The sequence below is a fragment of the Glycine soja genome, chromosome 2 (genome assembly GCF_004193775.1).
Source record: "Glycine soja cultivar W05 chromosome 2, ASM419377v2, whole genome shotgun sequence".
Taxonomy (NCBI): Eukaryota; Viridiplantae; Streptophyta; class Magnoliopsida; order Fabales; family Fabaceae; genus Glycine; species Glycine soja.
The window spans coordinates 47,469,523-47,484,346 of record NC_041003.1 but is presented as its reverse complement, the minus strand read 5'-3'; the positions used below and the strand labels follow the sequence as shown (position 1 = coordinate 47,484,346).

The following is a 14,824-nucleotide window of genomic DNA, read 5'->3' as shown; positions in this document are numbered from 1 at the left end:
AATATTATGATGGGATCCACTGTGGGAATCCGATGAGTTTAATCACTTTGAAGTGCAATGAGTTAAAATTATTTTGAAAACAATTGAGCAGTTGTGTGTTTTGTATAGTTCATAAATAGAGTTTGCGTGTTAAAATATTTTTTTGGGTTGGACCTGAATCAAAAGGGAGAGACCATGACAAACTTTTTGGAGTGTCACCTTGAGGGTAAAATACACTCGGTTTGAATGTTCATTCAAGCCTATGCTGATCCCATATGGTTGGAGCATTCTCGCAAAATAGAATGACCGTGACTGGTCTTCTTATGATTTCAGCTAGTGAAAGTGTCCTAACTTCCAATGTAAGGTCCGTCTTGTCATGTACTCCTAGGTGCCCAATGAGTTTTTTCACTAACATGGTATCACATTACATATAAGACGAGTCTTAGTGTATCTGTTGCATAACGCCTGTATAATGATTATTATGACTTGTTACGTGATGGTAAATAGTGAATTGTGTGAGTGTGAGAGGTTGTGTTGTACTTGACATGTTTTGTTTTGAACATGTGATTAATGTGAAGGTGTGAAATGTAATTTTGTGATTAAATCCTTGGGACAAGTGATGTTATGCAATGAGTGGTAAAATGATGCAAATTATGCTAAGTTAAGCTTGTTATACTTGTATTATATATATACAAGCTTTTGTTTATCTCTACTTATTTAGGAATGTGATAATTCACTCTATGTGTGTTGTTTGTGTTTGGATCCTATGATGATATTGAATCTTGTGTTTGTGGGAGCAGATGGTTAGGCGGATGACTTTAAAGAACCTCGTGCTAAAGGACGCTGGGACACAACGTTCTGATAGGATGTGACATTGGGACATGAGTTTCCATATTATTTGCATAATGTTTTGAACATGTTACTTTATGTTGTTTCGCTGCTTAACTTGTTTTCCTTTTGAAAAAAAAAATTGGACGGCCTTGTTTTGGGATGGAGATGTTTTCATACTCTTATTCGATAAGTTTTAAATTTGATGATTAATGTGGATGTGAACCTTTTATCCACGTGAACCTTTTTATACTTAAAATCTCTTTTATGTAATTTTGTATTTTCGTGTATTTTATTATATAAATATGCATATCGGAGTAGAAGATATTATAATAACTACCTTAAAAGATATACTTACCATGATTTTTGATTGATTTTCCATGTATAATTTTTATTTGTACACTAAAGTGTGTATAACTTAAAGTAAAACAAAAAAAATATAAATAAAAAAGAGTGAAGACTTGATTACGATGAGTGAAACATATTCATCAAGCACCTATACACATTCTGCTTTCAGAGTTTTGATACCATGTTAAAGTATGATAAAATTCAACTCAAATCTTCAATGATCATGAATCAATTATTTATACACTCTTGTTGGAGAAATGTGTATATATTCATCAATCAATCAATTTGATTATACATTGAGTTGGTTTATGAACCAATTAAATCAAATTATACATAATTCAACTTCAACTTGTTTACCATACAAGTTCAGTTTTTAACTTTGTTCAACTTATTTGATTGATGAACAAAGTTCAACGAATCAATTATTGAATTGAGTCTTGAACTCTGTTTGAGTTGATTTGATTCATTACGGTCCTATGCAAAACCAATGCTCTAATAAATGTTTTTAGTGTCTGCTGAATACATAAATTCTAGGTATAAAATTTCCTAACTTCAACAATTTATTGCAGACAACCAATTTATTGTCAAATATTTCTAGACAAGCTTACAACACATGACTAACAGCAAAAAGAGGAAAGAAAAAAAAACATAAACTTACAATACAAAAGAAAACCAAGTTCAATGATTTTGAAGTTGTCCAAGTGCAATGGTGTCTAATGTCTCCTTCATTAAAGGTGATTTATGCATCACAAACATGTTGTACACATCTTCCATGGTTGGGCGAGAAAGTGGTCGTTCATTCAAACAAGCAAATGCCACTTTTGCAATCAAGACCACCACCTTAGCAACTGGCATCATTGGAAGAGGAAGTCTTTGGTCCAGCACATCCTTCAATAGCAAATTAGATGTTACTGGTCTTGAAGAGGGTGAACACATTGAAGAAATGAGATCGCCTGGATGATTTCCCATTATTATTTCCAAACAAAGGACCCCAAAACTGAAGACATCACATTTCTCATTCACTTCCATAGTATAAGCAAGCTCTACAACGATCAAAATATGAAAATAATATTACACAACATGTAGAAATGCTTATTATTGAAACAAATGTAAAGTTTCCTAAGATAAAAAAATAAAAAATAAAAAGGGCCTAACCTGGTGCAGCATATCCATAAGTGCCTGCAAACGAACTCAAATTGCGTGAATTATGATTTAGAATCTTTGCTGTTCCAAAGTCAGAGATGCGAGCTTCAAATTCCAAATCTATAAGAACATTCTTGCTTGATATGTCGCGATGAACAATAGGAGGAGAGCAACCATGATGCATATGATACAAAGCATTTGCCACACCTTTAACAACGTTAACCCTCTTATTCCAATCAAACTTCACTGCATGTGTGTCGTTGTTTAGGACTTTATCCAAGCTGCCACCTTCTAGGAACTCATAAACCAAAAAACAATAATGCCGATGCGCACAAAATCCATACAACTTCACAATGTGACGATGTTTGATTTCTGTCAAGGCCTGAACTTCACTTGTAAAAGCCTTAAAATTACGCACTTCATTGTCCACTTCAGCCTCAAGTTTTTTCACAGCAACAATCTGGCCAGAGGGCAAGATAGCCTTGTAAACACATCCAAACCCCCCTTCTCCAATGAGATATTTGTCATCAAAATCATTTGTTGCTTCGATTATATTTTCGTACACTATTTTTCCATCATAATGCCATATGGAAAAAAGATCTTGAATTTGTTCTTCCGTGTCCTGCTTTTTTATTTTTCTTGCTCTTTGCCAATGAATATATAATGAAACTCCAATCACAAACACTATTAGCAATAGTGCACCCAAACTAATGAATAGTGCCAACATTATGACCTTTCTCTTTTCACCATTAGGATTGTGACTCAATGGACAAGGTTCCAACCCTGAAGCATTACCACACAAGCGTTTGTTTTTTTCCAATGCTTCAAATGGTGCCTTAAGGAAGGCTGGACTGTTTGGAATTGCACCCTCTAATTGGTTGTTAGATATGTCAACATTTGTCAAGCTCAACATATGCTTAAAATTACAAGGAATGGATCCAGAGAGACTGTTGTGGGAGAGGTTCAACATTTCCAATACCTTCAATTTTCCAAGTGCTGCTGGAATTTTTCCATTTAAAAAATTTCCACTAAGATCAAGATCTTGAAGAAATTGCAATTGGCTAAATTCAGAGGGAATGCTTTCCATGAATTTGTTATGGCTTAAGTTTAAGTGAATTAAACTGAGCAACCCTCCGAGCTGTTTTGGGATTGAGCCACTTAAATCATTTGTTGCAAGATCCAAGCGATGAAGTTGCTTTAAAGATCCTATTTCTATGGGAATGTTGCCTGAAAGTTTGTTGTTACTTATGGAGAGTTGAGTCAAGGAGGTCAAGTTGCCAAGTTCTTTTGGAATTTTTCCTGTTAGATGATTTGAAGACAGTTCAAGCTTTTGTAACTTAGGTGCCTGACCTAGCTCTGGGGGTATAGCACCGGATAAACTATTGTATGAAATCATTAGGCCTATGAGATCATGGCTTTTGGCCCAATTTGATGAAAGGTGGCCATAAAGGCAATTGCTACTCAGATCAATGTAGTTCAAATTTGGATATACACCAAAATCATTTGAAATATTTCCGGTCAACATATTTTCTGCAAGGTTGAGCCTAACAAGGCTGGAGCAGTTCTTCAAACTTGTTGGAATTGGACCAATGAAATGATTCTTATTGGCAGCAAAATATAAAAGTGACCCTCCAAAAATATGTTGAGGCAAAGGGCCAGTGAAATGATTCGAGCTTAGTTGTAAGTTTATTAAATTGGTAAGGTTACTTATTGCTGTTGAAAAACTACCACTAAGGTTGTTCATATGAAGTAATAGGAAGGTGAGATTTGTCAAATTTCTGAAGGTAGATGGAATAGGCCCAGAAAGTTCATTTTCTGCAAGGTGAAGCTTCTGTAGATAGACCAAGTTTCCAACGGAAGCTGGAATTGATCCAGAAAGCTTGTTTCTAGACATGGACAATTCATTGAGGTTTGTCAAGTTTCCAAGAGTGGAAGGAATTGATCCATGAAGTTTATTACGACTGAGTTGAAGTGTTCTCAAATTAGCCAAGTCTCCTATGGAAGATGGGATTGACCCAGAAAAATCATTTTTTAGCAATTTGATTATTGTGAGAGAATGAAGTCTTCCCAACTCCTCAGGAATAGGGCCTGAGAGAATGTTTTTAAAGAGGATAAGTTGTTCCAAATTTGTCAAGTTTCTAATAGTTGAAGGGATTGCACCAGAGAGATTGTTGGATGACAAATCAAGTATAACAAGATTTGTCAACATACCAATTGTTGGCGGGATGAAACCATTAAAAAGATTATGATCCATTTTCAACTGAGAAATTCTGGACATGTTACCAATTTGGTGGGGAATAGATCCATAGAAGAAGTTGTGACTTACATCCAGATTGAGGAGCTTATGAAATGACGGAAAGTTTAGACTGAGAAGTGTACCTTTTAGTCCAAAATTTGAAACATTTACAGTGCTGACAGAGTTGGATTCATCACAAACAATTCCTTTCCACTTGCAAGGGCAAGTAAAGGTGGACCAAGAAGACAAGAAAGCCTGGCTTTGGTTATCAAGGTTGGCTTTCCACTTCAATAGAGCACTTATTGCTTCAATGTCTTCATCTTCTGCAGCTTCATAGCCAACCATAACAGTAGCATTGGCAAAAGAAATGCCAGAAACTTCCAAATAAGAGAGCCTTAAAAGTGAACAGAAGAAAGTGAATATAATAATCAACTGAAACGATACAAGCTTTGTGGACATCATCATGTTGGCCTCTGAGGTAAGTGAGGAATGCTCACAAATGATTGTTCTGCTTGCCGCATTATGTAGTGCCATTGTTGTACTAGTCTGTTTAAGTAGGGTCCATTACTTGAATACTCCTTGCCTGAAAAAGAGCAAGCAGCGAGGAAAAGTGTCGTTGATGAAAAGGCCATGTTGAACGTTGCAATTTTATGACACACAAATCAAATGACTCATTCATTGTATCTTATTTTTATTTGTTGTGGTATTGTTAATCACGTCTTATTTGTTGTGATATTGTTAATTACGTTTTTCACATTGACACATCCTAATACTTGTTTAGTACCTTTTATTAGGTGTCTAATTTAAAGATTATTTTTATTGCATTATTACAACAATGTGATTCAACAACGCTGAACCAAAGATGATTTTTTGAAATCATAGTTGTGAAAAAGGTAGTGATAATTTTGTAAAAATTACAAAAAGTTTAAGACGGTTTAAAAAAACCGTTGTTGAAAGTTGGTTTCAACCTTGGTTTCTTAAAAAACATCTCTTTGAAAAAAGATTTCAAATAAGGTTTTTGGAGAAACTGTGTTTCAAATAATTTTGGTTTCTCTTGTTCGCCGTCGATGTGAAAAGTCTCTCCTGCTCTCCTGTCAGCGTCCAAATCCTCTCACACCGCCGTTGTAACATCCCATTTTTCGTAAATAAATTTAAAAAGTTTTTTTAGTAAAAATAAATAAATAAATAAATAAATAAAGAGCAAATAATAGGCTGAGTACCCTAGGTATAAATAGTTATGTTAAGTCAGGTGCTTCCTCTTCGCCTCATTTTCATTTTTTCTCTTTTCTCCTTTCAAAATCCTTTTTTTTTCTTATAGATCACCAAATCTGTCTCAGAAAAACGACGATCTTGGATTTATTCACCGTTGGATCGTTGTGAAATTTAAGCACCAGGTTTGCAACCCAATTATGAGTATTCTCACCGTTGGGAATTTCGGTATCATGTCTAAGCTGAGAGAAATACCCTTCGCATCGTAGCCTTTTTCTTTCCCGTAGAAACCCAGAGTTGTCTCGGTAAAACTACGATAATGGTTTGGTTAACCGTTGGATTTTCACGAAAATTTGATATGTGGTTCGTGATTCAGTTCCTCACATCTTCACCGTCGGGATTTGTGAGATAAAATTCACGGAGAGAGAAAAAAGAATCGCACGAAGACAGTACAAGTGGAAGCTTCAATCCCTTCTCTGTCTCTCTGACGTTTGGAAACTCTATCGAAGCAGTCAGAGGAAAAGACTCGAGGAATCTCAGGGAATCGCTAGAGATGCTGCTATCACTGTCTGAAGACACGTGAGTCCACTTAGAGGTAAGGGATGAGTTATTCACAATTGGGGATTAGTGAAAATATGCGTAGAGATCCTTAGAGGGTCAAATTGGGGTTTATTTTTGGGATGTTTCATTATATTGAAATTCTTCTTGTATGATTAAGTGAAATTATGTGAGAGATTTTTACTCCTCGTGGATTAAGAAATATTCTTGTATAATTTGTTGTGCTTTGAATAATATTAGTGTAATAAATAGTTATATTAGAATTATGAAATTATGATTGGAATTGTATATAAGTGATAAATCAAATATATGATGAATTGTAGAATAACATATTACTTTGATATTGTAATATTGTTATGGAGATTGAATATAAGTGCAAAGTTGAATGTGATAAATTGTGAGATACACGTAAATATAAGATGGTTGATTGTGACATTAATTGTGTTGAAAGCTGTGAATTATATAATAACCCGACCAGTGTTTATATTGAGAAAAATGTTTATGCGCAATGTTAAATAAAAAGTGTAGGTTCCTAGTTAGGAAATAGTGTTAAATTGTAGCGCAATATGTTGTATGATTTAAAACATGAGTGTGAGGTCATGAGTATTGTATAATTCATGAGCAATGTCTATGAATGAAATATGTGATGAATTGTGGAATGACATGTTGTTTTGAGATCACAATATTGTTATTGAGATTGAGTAAAAGTGTAAAGTAGAACAGGTATTGAATTGTGAGATGCGTGAAAACATGTGATGGTGGATTGTGACATTATGAGATGTGAAATTGTGAATGAGTTTTGGTTGTGAATAAGTGTGTGATTAACTCTTGATGTGACATTATTTGTGTTGTAAGTTGTGAATTGTACAATAACCCGACCAATGTTATCTTGAGAAAAGTGTAAATGCGCAGTGTTAAAGAGAAAGTGTAGGTTTCCTATTTAGGAACCAGTGTTAAATTGTAGCGCAATATGTTGTGCGTGTTTAAAACACTAGTGTGAGGTCCTGAGTATTGTATAATTCATGAGCAGTGTCTGTGTGCTAAAATGATTTTAGGGGTTGGACCTGAATCAGGAGGGAGAGGCCCTGACGGACTCTTCGGAGTGTAGGCCTTGGGGGTCACCGTGTTTGAGTGCTCCTTTAAGCCTATGCTGATCCCATATGGTTGGAGCATTCTCGCAAAACATCGTGACCCTGACTGGTCTCCCTATGATCTTACTTAGTGAGAGTGACCTGACAAACCCATTGTGTGGCGTGTCTTGTTATGTACTCCTAAGCGCCTCAGGGTGATTTTTCACTGACATGGTACCACATTACATATAGGCTTGAGTCTTAGCATAACTGTCTCATGCGCTTGCTAATTGTTTATTATGAAATTAATGTGTTATTATGTCTTGATCGGAGCGTGTGATTCTTGTGTGATGTGATTAATGATTGAAAAGTGTGATTGATGGATGAAAAGTGAACTTTGAATGACAAAGTGGCGAAATTACGTGAGTTACGTGTAAGTAAGTTTTATTTGGTTTATATGATATGTATATCTAGTTGTCTTGCTTCTCTATTAGTTAGGAATGTGATAACTCACTCCCCGTGTGTTGTTTGTGTTTGGATCCTATGATGATCTTGAACTTGTGTTCGGGGGAGCAGATGACTAGGTGAATTGCTTTAAGGAACCTTGTGCTGAAGGACGTCGAGACACAACGCTCTGATAGGATGTGACATTGTGGTATAAGGTTTTATATTAATTGTATGAAGTCTTAGACGACCTTGTTTGAGCCAAGATGACTTTATTATTCATTTGAACAAGTTTGAATATGATGTAGAAGAAAGTGAATGTGAGCATTTTATCCCTTTGAAAGACTTGTATTTAAAAATATTTTAAAAAAACTTTTAATTAATATTTGAACTTTTATTCATTTGTTAGTATATATGTAAGGGATAGAGGGTGTCACAGCCTTCCTTTGCCACTCAAAGATCTCGGCAAAGGTAAGCTCCCTCGCTCTGTTTCACTCTTTTTGTTTCTGTCATTACAAGACTATGCGAGGCATATGTCTCTGTTTCACTCTTTTTGTTTTAGTCACTACAAGGTTTGGCTGCTGTGGTTACCACGCCGCTTGATACACACAATTAATGTGTGTTTATTATAGGTTGCATTGGTTTAGTGATTAAACACCATTGAAACTAGAGAGAATGAAAACAATTCGAAAAAAAAATGAGCAATATGTTTTTTAAAAGTTAGAAATGAGCATTGAACAATGTCTAGGATAGTTAGTGATTAACTGACTGCGACCACAATTTAAAAACTTGGTTGCATACAAGGCAGCATGACTAGGCACACGCCAGTTATTTAGAATAAAATTGCCTAATACTTTAACCCAGTCAATCCGTTTAGATAGTCATATGTGACTTTAGGTTCATTTGTGTCTGCTCATGCAGTATGCATATATTGTAATGATGTTATTTATAGGCCAAAGCTTCTTTATTTTGGAACAGGGACGGTTGCCTTGTTTCTGTGTAAGTTCCACTCTTTTTTGAGTTGTAATCGCAAGTTGCTTATTATGGGATAGGGTCATTTTATATTTCAATAGCACCTTCATGAATCATGAGCATCATGGCCTTTTATTCGAGGAATTGTTGGACTAACTGAACGAGTAGGATGAGGCAGAGTTGTTTAAGATTTATGCTGGTTTTTTTATACTCTTTAGTCTTTATCTAATTTAGGTTTGATATAGACAAATCAAACATGAGTGACAGTGGGTGAAGTTCCGAACGTTCAGATTAAGAGTAAATAATTGAAACGAAGATTTGTGTAATTTGCCATTCAATACAACAAATTATTCCCACCAAATCACCAATTTATTTGCCTTGAAAAGACACCAACTTGATCTTGATTTTGAAGAGGGTAGATCAGGTTTTACTGGAGTTGCATAGTCCAAAATTCCTTCACCATTGACCAATCAACATTCCAGATTTCAATTTGGTTCAGTTTGAGTGAGCTTGAGATAATAATCACACTATATTCCAACGGTTGAGAATAAGAAGAGACTCGTTGATTTTCATTTAATCCAACAGCACTTCAATTACATTTTTACATTCAAATAGGAGCTGCAAGAGTGCTCAACCTAATTGGCATCAAGGAAGCATGTGCTGAAGTAGTGCATTTGATTTAGCCTATTTTAGTTTTAAGTTTCAGAGGAATTACTTTTTAAAAAAATCCCAAACCATAGAATAAAAATTTTGAAATTAGATTTTAGAAAAAAAAGAAGATCGAAGCCTCAGACAGTGTGAAAAATGTACATCACACGCCGTACAACAGTTAGCTTTTCAGACGGCACTTGCTACACTGATAATAGTCAATCATCATTGGCTTCGAAGAATCACTATTTATACACAGAAAATGAAAGCGAAAAGAAAAAAAAAAGGTATAATAATTTTGATTTTTCAATCTGCAATCGCAGAAATTGTTAGGGCAAAGAGAAATTTACAAAGCACGAGATAACGGAGTTATCTTTCTCTCAAGTCAGATCGAACAAGGCACTGAGAGTGGGAGACTTACCAAACGACGCCGTACCAAAGACGGCTTTCTTTTGTTGCAAAGCAACTGCGAGCGAGATAGCAGAATACTGCACTAGGGTTGGGATAAGCAGAGGAGACACTTTATCTTTATATAGTCGACTAGGTTAACTCTATCACTCTTTTTTAAGCCCACTTATGATTTTCTTATGGCTAAATAGTCTTTTCATGGAATAATTTTACTTTTAAATTATTTTTTAAATTTTAATTTTTCACTATTTTTATATTATTAATTTTTCTTATTCTAAATCATTTTTTTATTAACTGTATTTAATTTATATTTTTTATTATTTAAAAATTTAGAGAGGCCCTAGTTGCCCATAATGCCCTTGACGTTTGTTAAAGGAGAGTCTTTTTAAGTAAGACCCTTTTCTTATTTATTAACTATTTTTTTCTGAGTCTTGCTATTATTGTTGTAAAAAATACTATTTTTCTATTATATTATATATAATATATTATAAATTATAAATTTTACAATATTTTTTAAAAAATATAATCAAAGATTATGTCACGTAATAACTTTAGATGGATACAGCTTTTCATCTAATCATTTTTCAATTTTTATTAATTATTTTTAACACCAAATAATAACAAAATATATATAAATATAGCACCACTTCATTTACCCTACCGACTTTAATTACAATATCTTTTAAGTATATTTATCATAATGAATTAGTCAATGTTTTTAATTTGAATCAATCATTTACTTAATTTTAATTGATTGTTTGATTTATTAAAAATTCATACAACAGTTATTTCTGAAAATTCATGGTATATCATTATTTAAAAAATATTTTAATCGACTAACATTTGATTATTTAATTGTTTAAAATGGATTAATATTTCTTGTAGATCCTTATTTTTTTTGTGTGTAATATTTCTTGCAGATATACCGGTTATAAATATTCTTAAGTTTTTTTTCTATTTGATTTTTTAAACCACATATTCTTAAGTTTATTCTTCAAAATGTACCCCAAAAAAACTTATTCTTCCAGATTTAGTCAGTCCTAAATAATATAAGATTTATTGGGAGTCTTCCATTTGTATAGTCTTCAAGTGGTTGATGTCGAAATAATAATCTCTTAAAAAAATGTCGAAACAATACTCTTAAATATATAGTCAAAATACCCTTATCTAACCAAGAACATTACTGTCTCTGTCTTGTGTAATGGCTTCTGACCTTCTTACAGCTATTCACAATCTTCTCTCAGGTTTTGATCAGTTCAAGATTTCTCATGTCTACAGAGAGGCTAATTCCTCTGCCGATGAGCTTGCTAATAGGGCTTTATGGATGTTCATTTTGTGATTTTTCAGCAACCCTCGGCTTTCCTTAGCCTCTTGTTGCAAGCAGATGCTGATGGAGTGTCTGTGCCTCGTTTAGTACCATTGTAATCTCTCCTTTTTGGGCTTAAAACCCTTTGAATACCAAAAAAAATGAAAAAAATCACACTGTATAATTTATTTGATCGACCTAAAAACTATGGACTTCCGAACTTACAAAAAAACATAAGACCGTTTTCAACATTTTTCAGGTCTCACAAAACAAAAGAAACACACAAAAACAACATAAATATAATAACACACTCCTTTCCTAACACATTCCTTCTATCACATAGTTATATATGGACTAAAATTTATTGAAAACTATTTTATCATAACACAACTTTATAATTTTCAACAAATTATAGTCAATAAAAAAGTGTTTTAGATGGAATATGGCAGAAAGTACCATGTTATTAGCACTCCTAGAAAGAAACTTACAACACACCAGTAAACAAGGTTCAATTATTTAAGAGTTGACCAAGTGTTATCATGGGGAGTAGTTTCACTGAAGAAGATTTTGGCATTACAAACTCGTTATGCACTTGTTCCATGCTTGGGCGAAAACATGGACTTAATTTCAGTTAAGCAAGCAAATGCTATTTTCGCAATCAAGATCACCTCCTCAACATCTGGCTTCTCTGGATGAGGTAGTCGTTGGTCCAACACATCCTTTAATAGCAAATTAGACGCTGATCCTGAAAATAATGAAGAGATGAGATCTCCTGGATGCTTTCCCATCATTATTTCCAAACAAAGCACTCCAAAACTGAAGACATCACATTTCTCATTCTCTTCCCTAGTATAAGCAAGCTCTACAATGATCAAAATATGAAAATGATTTTATACAACAAGTAGCAAGACTTATCATTGAAACAAGTATATACAGGATTAAATTCTAAAGATTGTCAATAAGAACATTCTTGCTTGATATGTCACGATGAACAGTAGGAGGAAAGGAACCATGATGCATATGGTACAAAGCACTTGCCACACCTTAACACCCTTCACCCTCCTTTCCCAATCAAATATTGTTGCACGCGTACATTGTTTAGTACTTCATCCAAACTGCCCCCTCTAGGAACTCATAAACCAAAACGGAGAAACGTGGATGTAAACAATATCCAAGTGACTTCACAATGTTACGATGCTTGATTTCTGCCAAGGTCTTAACCTCAGTTGTAAAGCCTTCAAATCAAGTGTTTCTTCGTTGGGTGCAGCATGAAGTTTTTTCACAGCAACAATCTGTCCGGTGGGTAATTTTTCCTTATAAACAGATGCAGTCCTGGTGCAGCGGTAAAGTTGTGCCTTGGTGACTTGTTGGTCATGGGTTCGAATCCGGAAACAGCCTCTTTGCATATGCAAGGGTAAGGCTGCGTACAATATCCCTCCCCCATACCTTCGCATAGCGAAGAGCCTCTGGACAATGGGGTACGAAGTTTTAATTTTTAAACAGATGCAGTCCCTCCTTCTCCAATGAGATTTGTCATCAAAGTCCTCTGTGGCTTCAATGATATTTTCATATACTATTTTTCCACCATAACTCCACAAGGAATAATGATCCTGAGTTTTTTCTTCTTTAACCTCCTCCTTTTTGGCCTTTGTTGCCCTTCGATAACAAATACATAAGGAAACTCCAACAATTAATACTACTAGAAATACAGCACCCAAAGTGAGGACTAATGTCAACATGATGACACTTCTCATTTTACCATGAGGGTTGTGACTCAACTCTGGACAAGACACCAAACCGGAGGCATTTCCACACAAGCCTTTGTTGTTTTTCAATGCATCAAATGGAGCCTTAAGAAAGCCTGGATTATTAGGATATGAACCCTCCAATTGGTTGTTAGATATGTTAAGACTGGTCAAACTAACCATATCCTTAAAATTAGATGGAATGGCTCCAGAGAGATTGTTGTGCCAGAGATTTAGTGTTTCCAATCTTTGCATAGTCGCAAGTGCTGCTGGTATTTCTCCATTTAACAAATTCCAACTAAGATCAAGAACTTGAAGAGATTAAAATTGGTTAAACAAAGGAATTGATTGGGCGCTGTTCCTTGGATTCGAGATCAAGGAAATCTCCAGAAAAAAAAGAAAAAGAAGCAGAATTGTTATGAATATTTTTCTGTTATTCAGTGCGCTTTTGCATTCCTATTTATGGTTCATGATACACTAGAACCTTCTATTACATATGCACTACGTGCACAAAAGCAAAGCCGACAAGCACTGACAAACTTAATGCGCACTCACACCTATAGGCTACGTGTGGATATTCTCTCACTGCTACGCACTACCTGCTATTCTATGTACTACTCTACGTAGTCACGTAAATAAGCTGGCTTGTTGGTCTCTCGTTGGGGTCGAGAGTGCTGTGGAGAGAGGTGATGCTGCTGCGTGCTATCAGGAATGCTTTCTGTGAAATTATTCTTGCTCAAGTTCAAGTGAACTAAATTGAGTAATGCTCCCACCTGATTTGGAATTGGTCCACCCATATTATTTGGTGCAAGCTCCAGATTTTCAAGGCTGGACAAAGCTCCTATTTTTGTAGGAATGTTGCCAGAAAGTTCATTGTCGGCTAGTGATACCTCAAACATGGCTGAGGTTGGAGAACAATCTATGTCTAGACACTCCTATATTTGGTGGTCTACAGCATTTGCGAATGAAGAACATTATTCATCAGTTGTTTTCTCTTCGAGATGCTAATGCAATACTGAGGATGCCAATCATAGATCCATATATATATATATATATATATATATATATATATATATATATAGCGGATGAGAGAATAAGGAGAGTACACAGTTAAAAGTGCATATCACTTCAAAATGCACAGATTTGTTGATGAGGACAACGTGAACAAGGAGGGAGCACTGTTTGTGGACTGTACGTTGGTTTGTTCTCTTTGTGAGTCGCAAATAGAGAACTCGTTCCACACGTTTGTTTGTGACTTGCCCGGTGAACTGGAACTGTTGGGAGAAAATCCACCTGCATCACGTGGTTGACAACCTAATAGATGAGGTGGACTGGTACTATAAACTAACTTTCAGGTTGCTTCGTGTTCTGTCTGTGCAGCAAAGGAAAAGGGTTGCTTAATAAAGTTGTGATAGATTCATCAGTGCTTTATAATGCAGATAATTTAATTTCCTCCAGGAGTGGATTCAAGCAAAGGCATTTGTGAATTTGGAGACTAAAATATTAATTTTTAATGTGTTACAAAGTCAATAAACTTAAAATAACATATACGAGAAAGTTATGAATTTGGAGGATTAAAAATTCAATTTTTAATTGGCAATTTTTTTTTACAACATATTTTCTGTTACTATTTAGAGGACTTTAAGCCAAATGTAAATGATAATTTTTAAAATGGTAGCGTACTGATATTTCTTGGAAGTTGGAAAGGGTAATGTAGCAAATCCTAGCAGGGTTTTATATATATATATATTACCTTTAAGATATAAGTAAAGAAATAAAAAAAAGTAGAAAAAATTATGAAAAATGTTATCAATACCCTTTTACTGTAATTTTACTATGATTTCTAATAAAAATCAGTAAGTTTTCCTTGTAGTTTTTTTTTTTTTGGGTAAGATATTTATTTAGTTATAAGTTATAAATTTCCTCTTTT

The 14,824-nt window shown here is 34.6% G+C and overlaps 1 protein-coding gene and 1 pseudogene across 1 annotated transcript; both read right to left on the bottom strand.

Moving 5' to 3' along the window:
• Window positions 1–1,638: 1,638 nt before the first annotated feature.
• On the bottom strand, window positions 1,639–5,011 carry LOC114400231 (MDIS1-interacting receptor like kinase 2-like). The gene is made up of 2 exons (XM_028362574.1): window positions 2,311–5,011; window positions 1,639–2,198 (listed from the first exon to the last, which is right to left on the bottom strand). Exons 1-2 carry the CDS (start codon window positions 4,997–4,999, stop codon window positions 1,834–1,836), a joined length of 3,054 nt encoding a protein of 1,017 aa, XP_028218375.1. The 5' UTR covers window positions 5,000–5,011; the 3' UTR covers window positions 1,639–1,833.
• A 6,646-nt stretch (window positions 5,012–11,657) lies between these two features.
• Window positions 11,658–13,851, bottom strand: LOC114376913 (annotated as a pseudogene).
• Between the last annotated feature and the right edge of the window lie 973 nt (window positions 13,852–14,824).

Excerpts from the sequence above, each read along its gene's own strand:
- LOC114400231 (XM_028362574.1), bottom strand. The coding sequence starts at position 4,999 with ATGATGATGTCCACAAAGCTTGTATCGTTTCAGTTGATTATTATATTC. Across the intron at positions 2,199-2,310 it reads TTATGGATATGCTGCACCAG|AGCTTGCTTATACTATGGAA; the intron begins GTTAGGCCCTTT and ends TGATCGTTGTAG.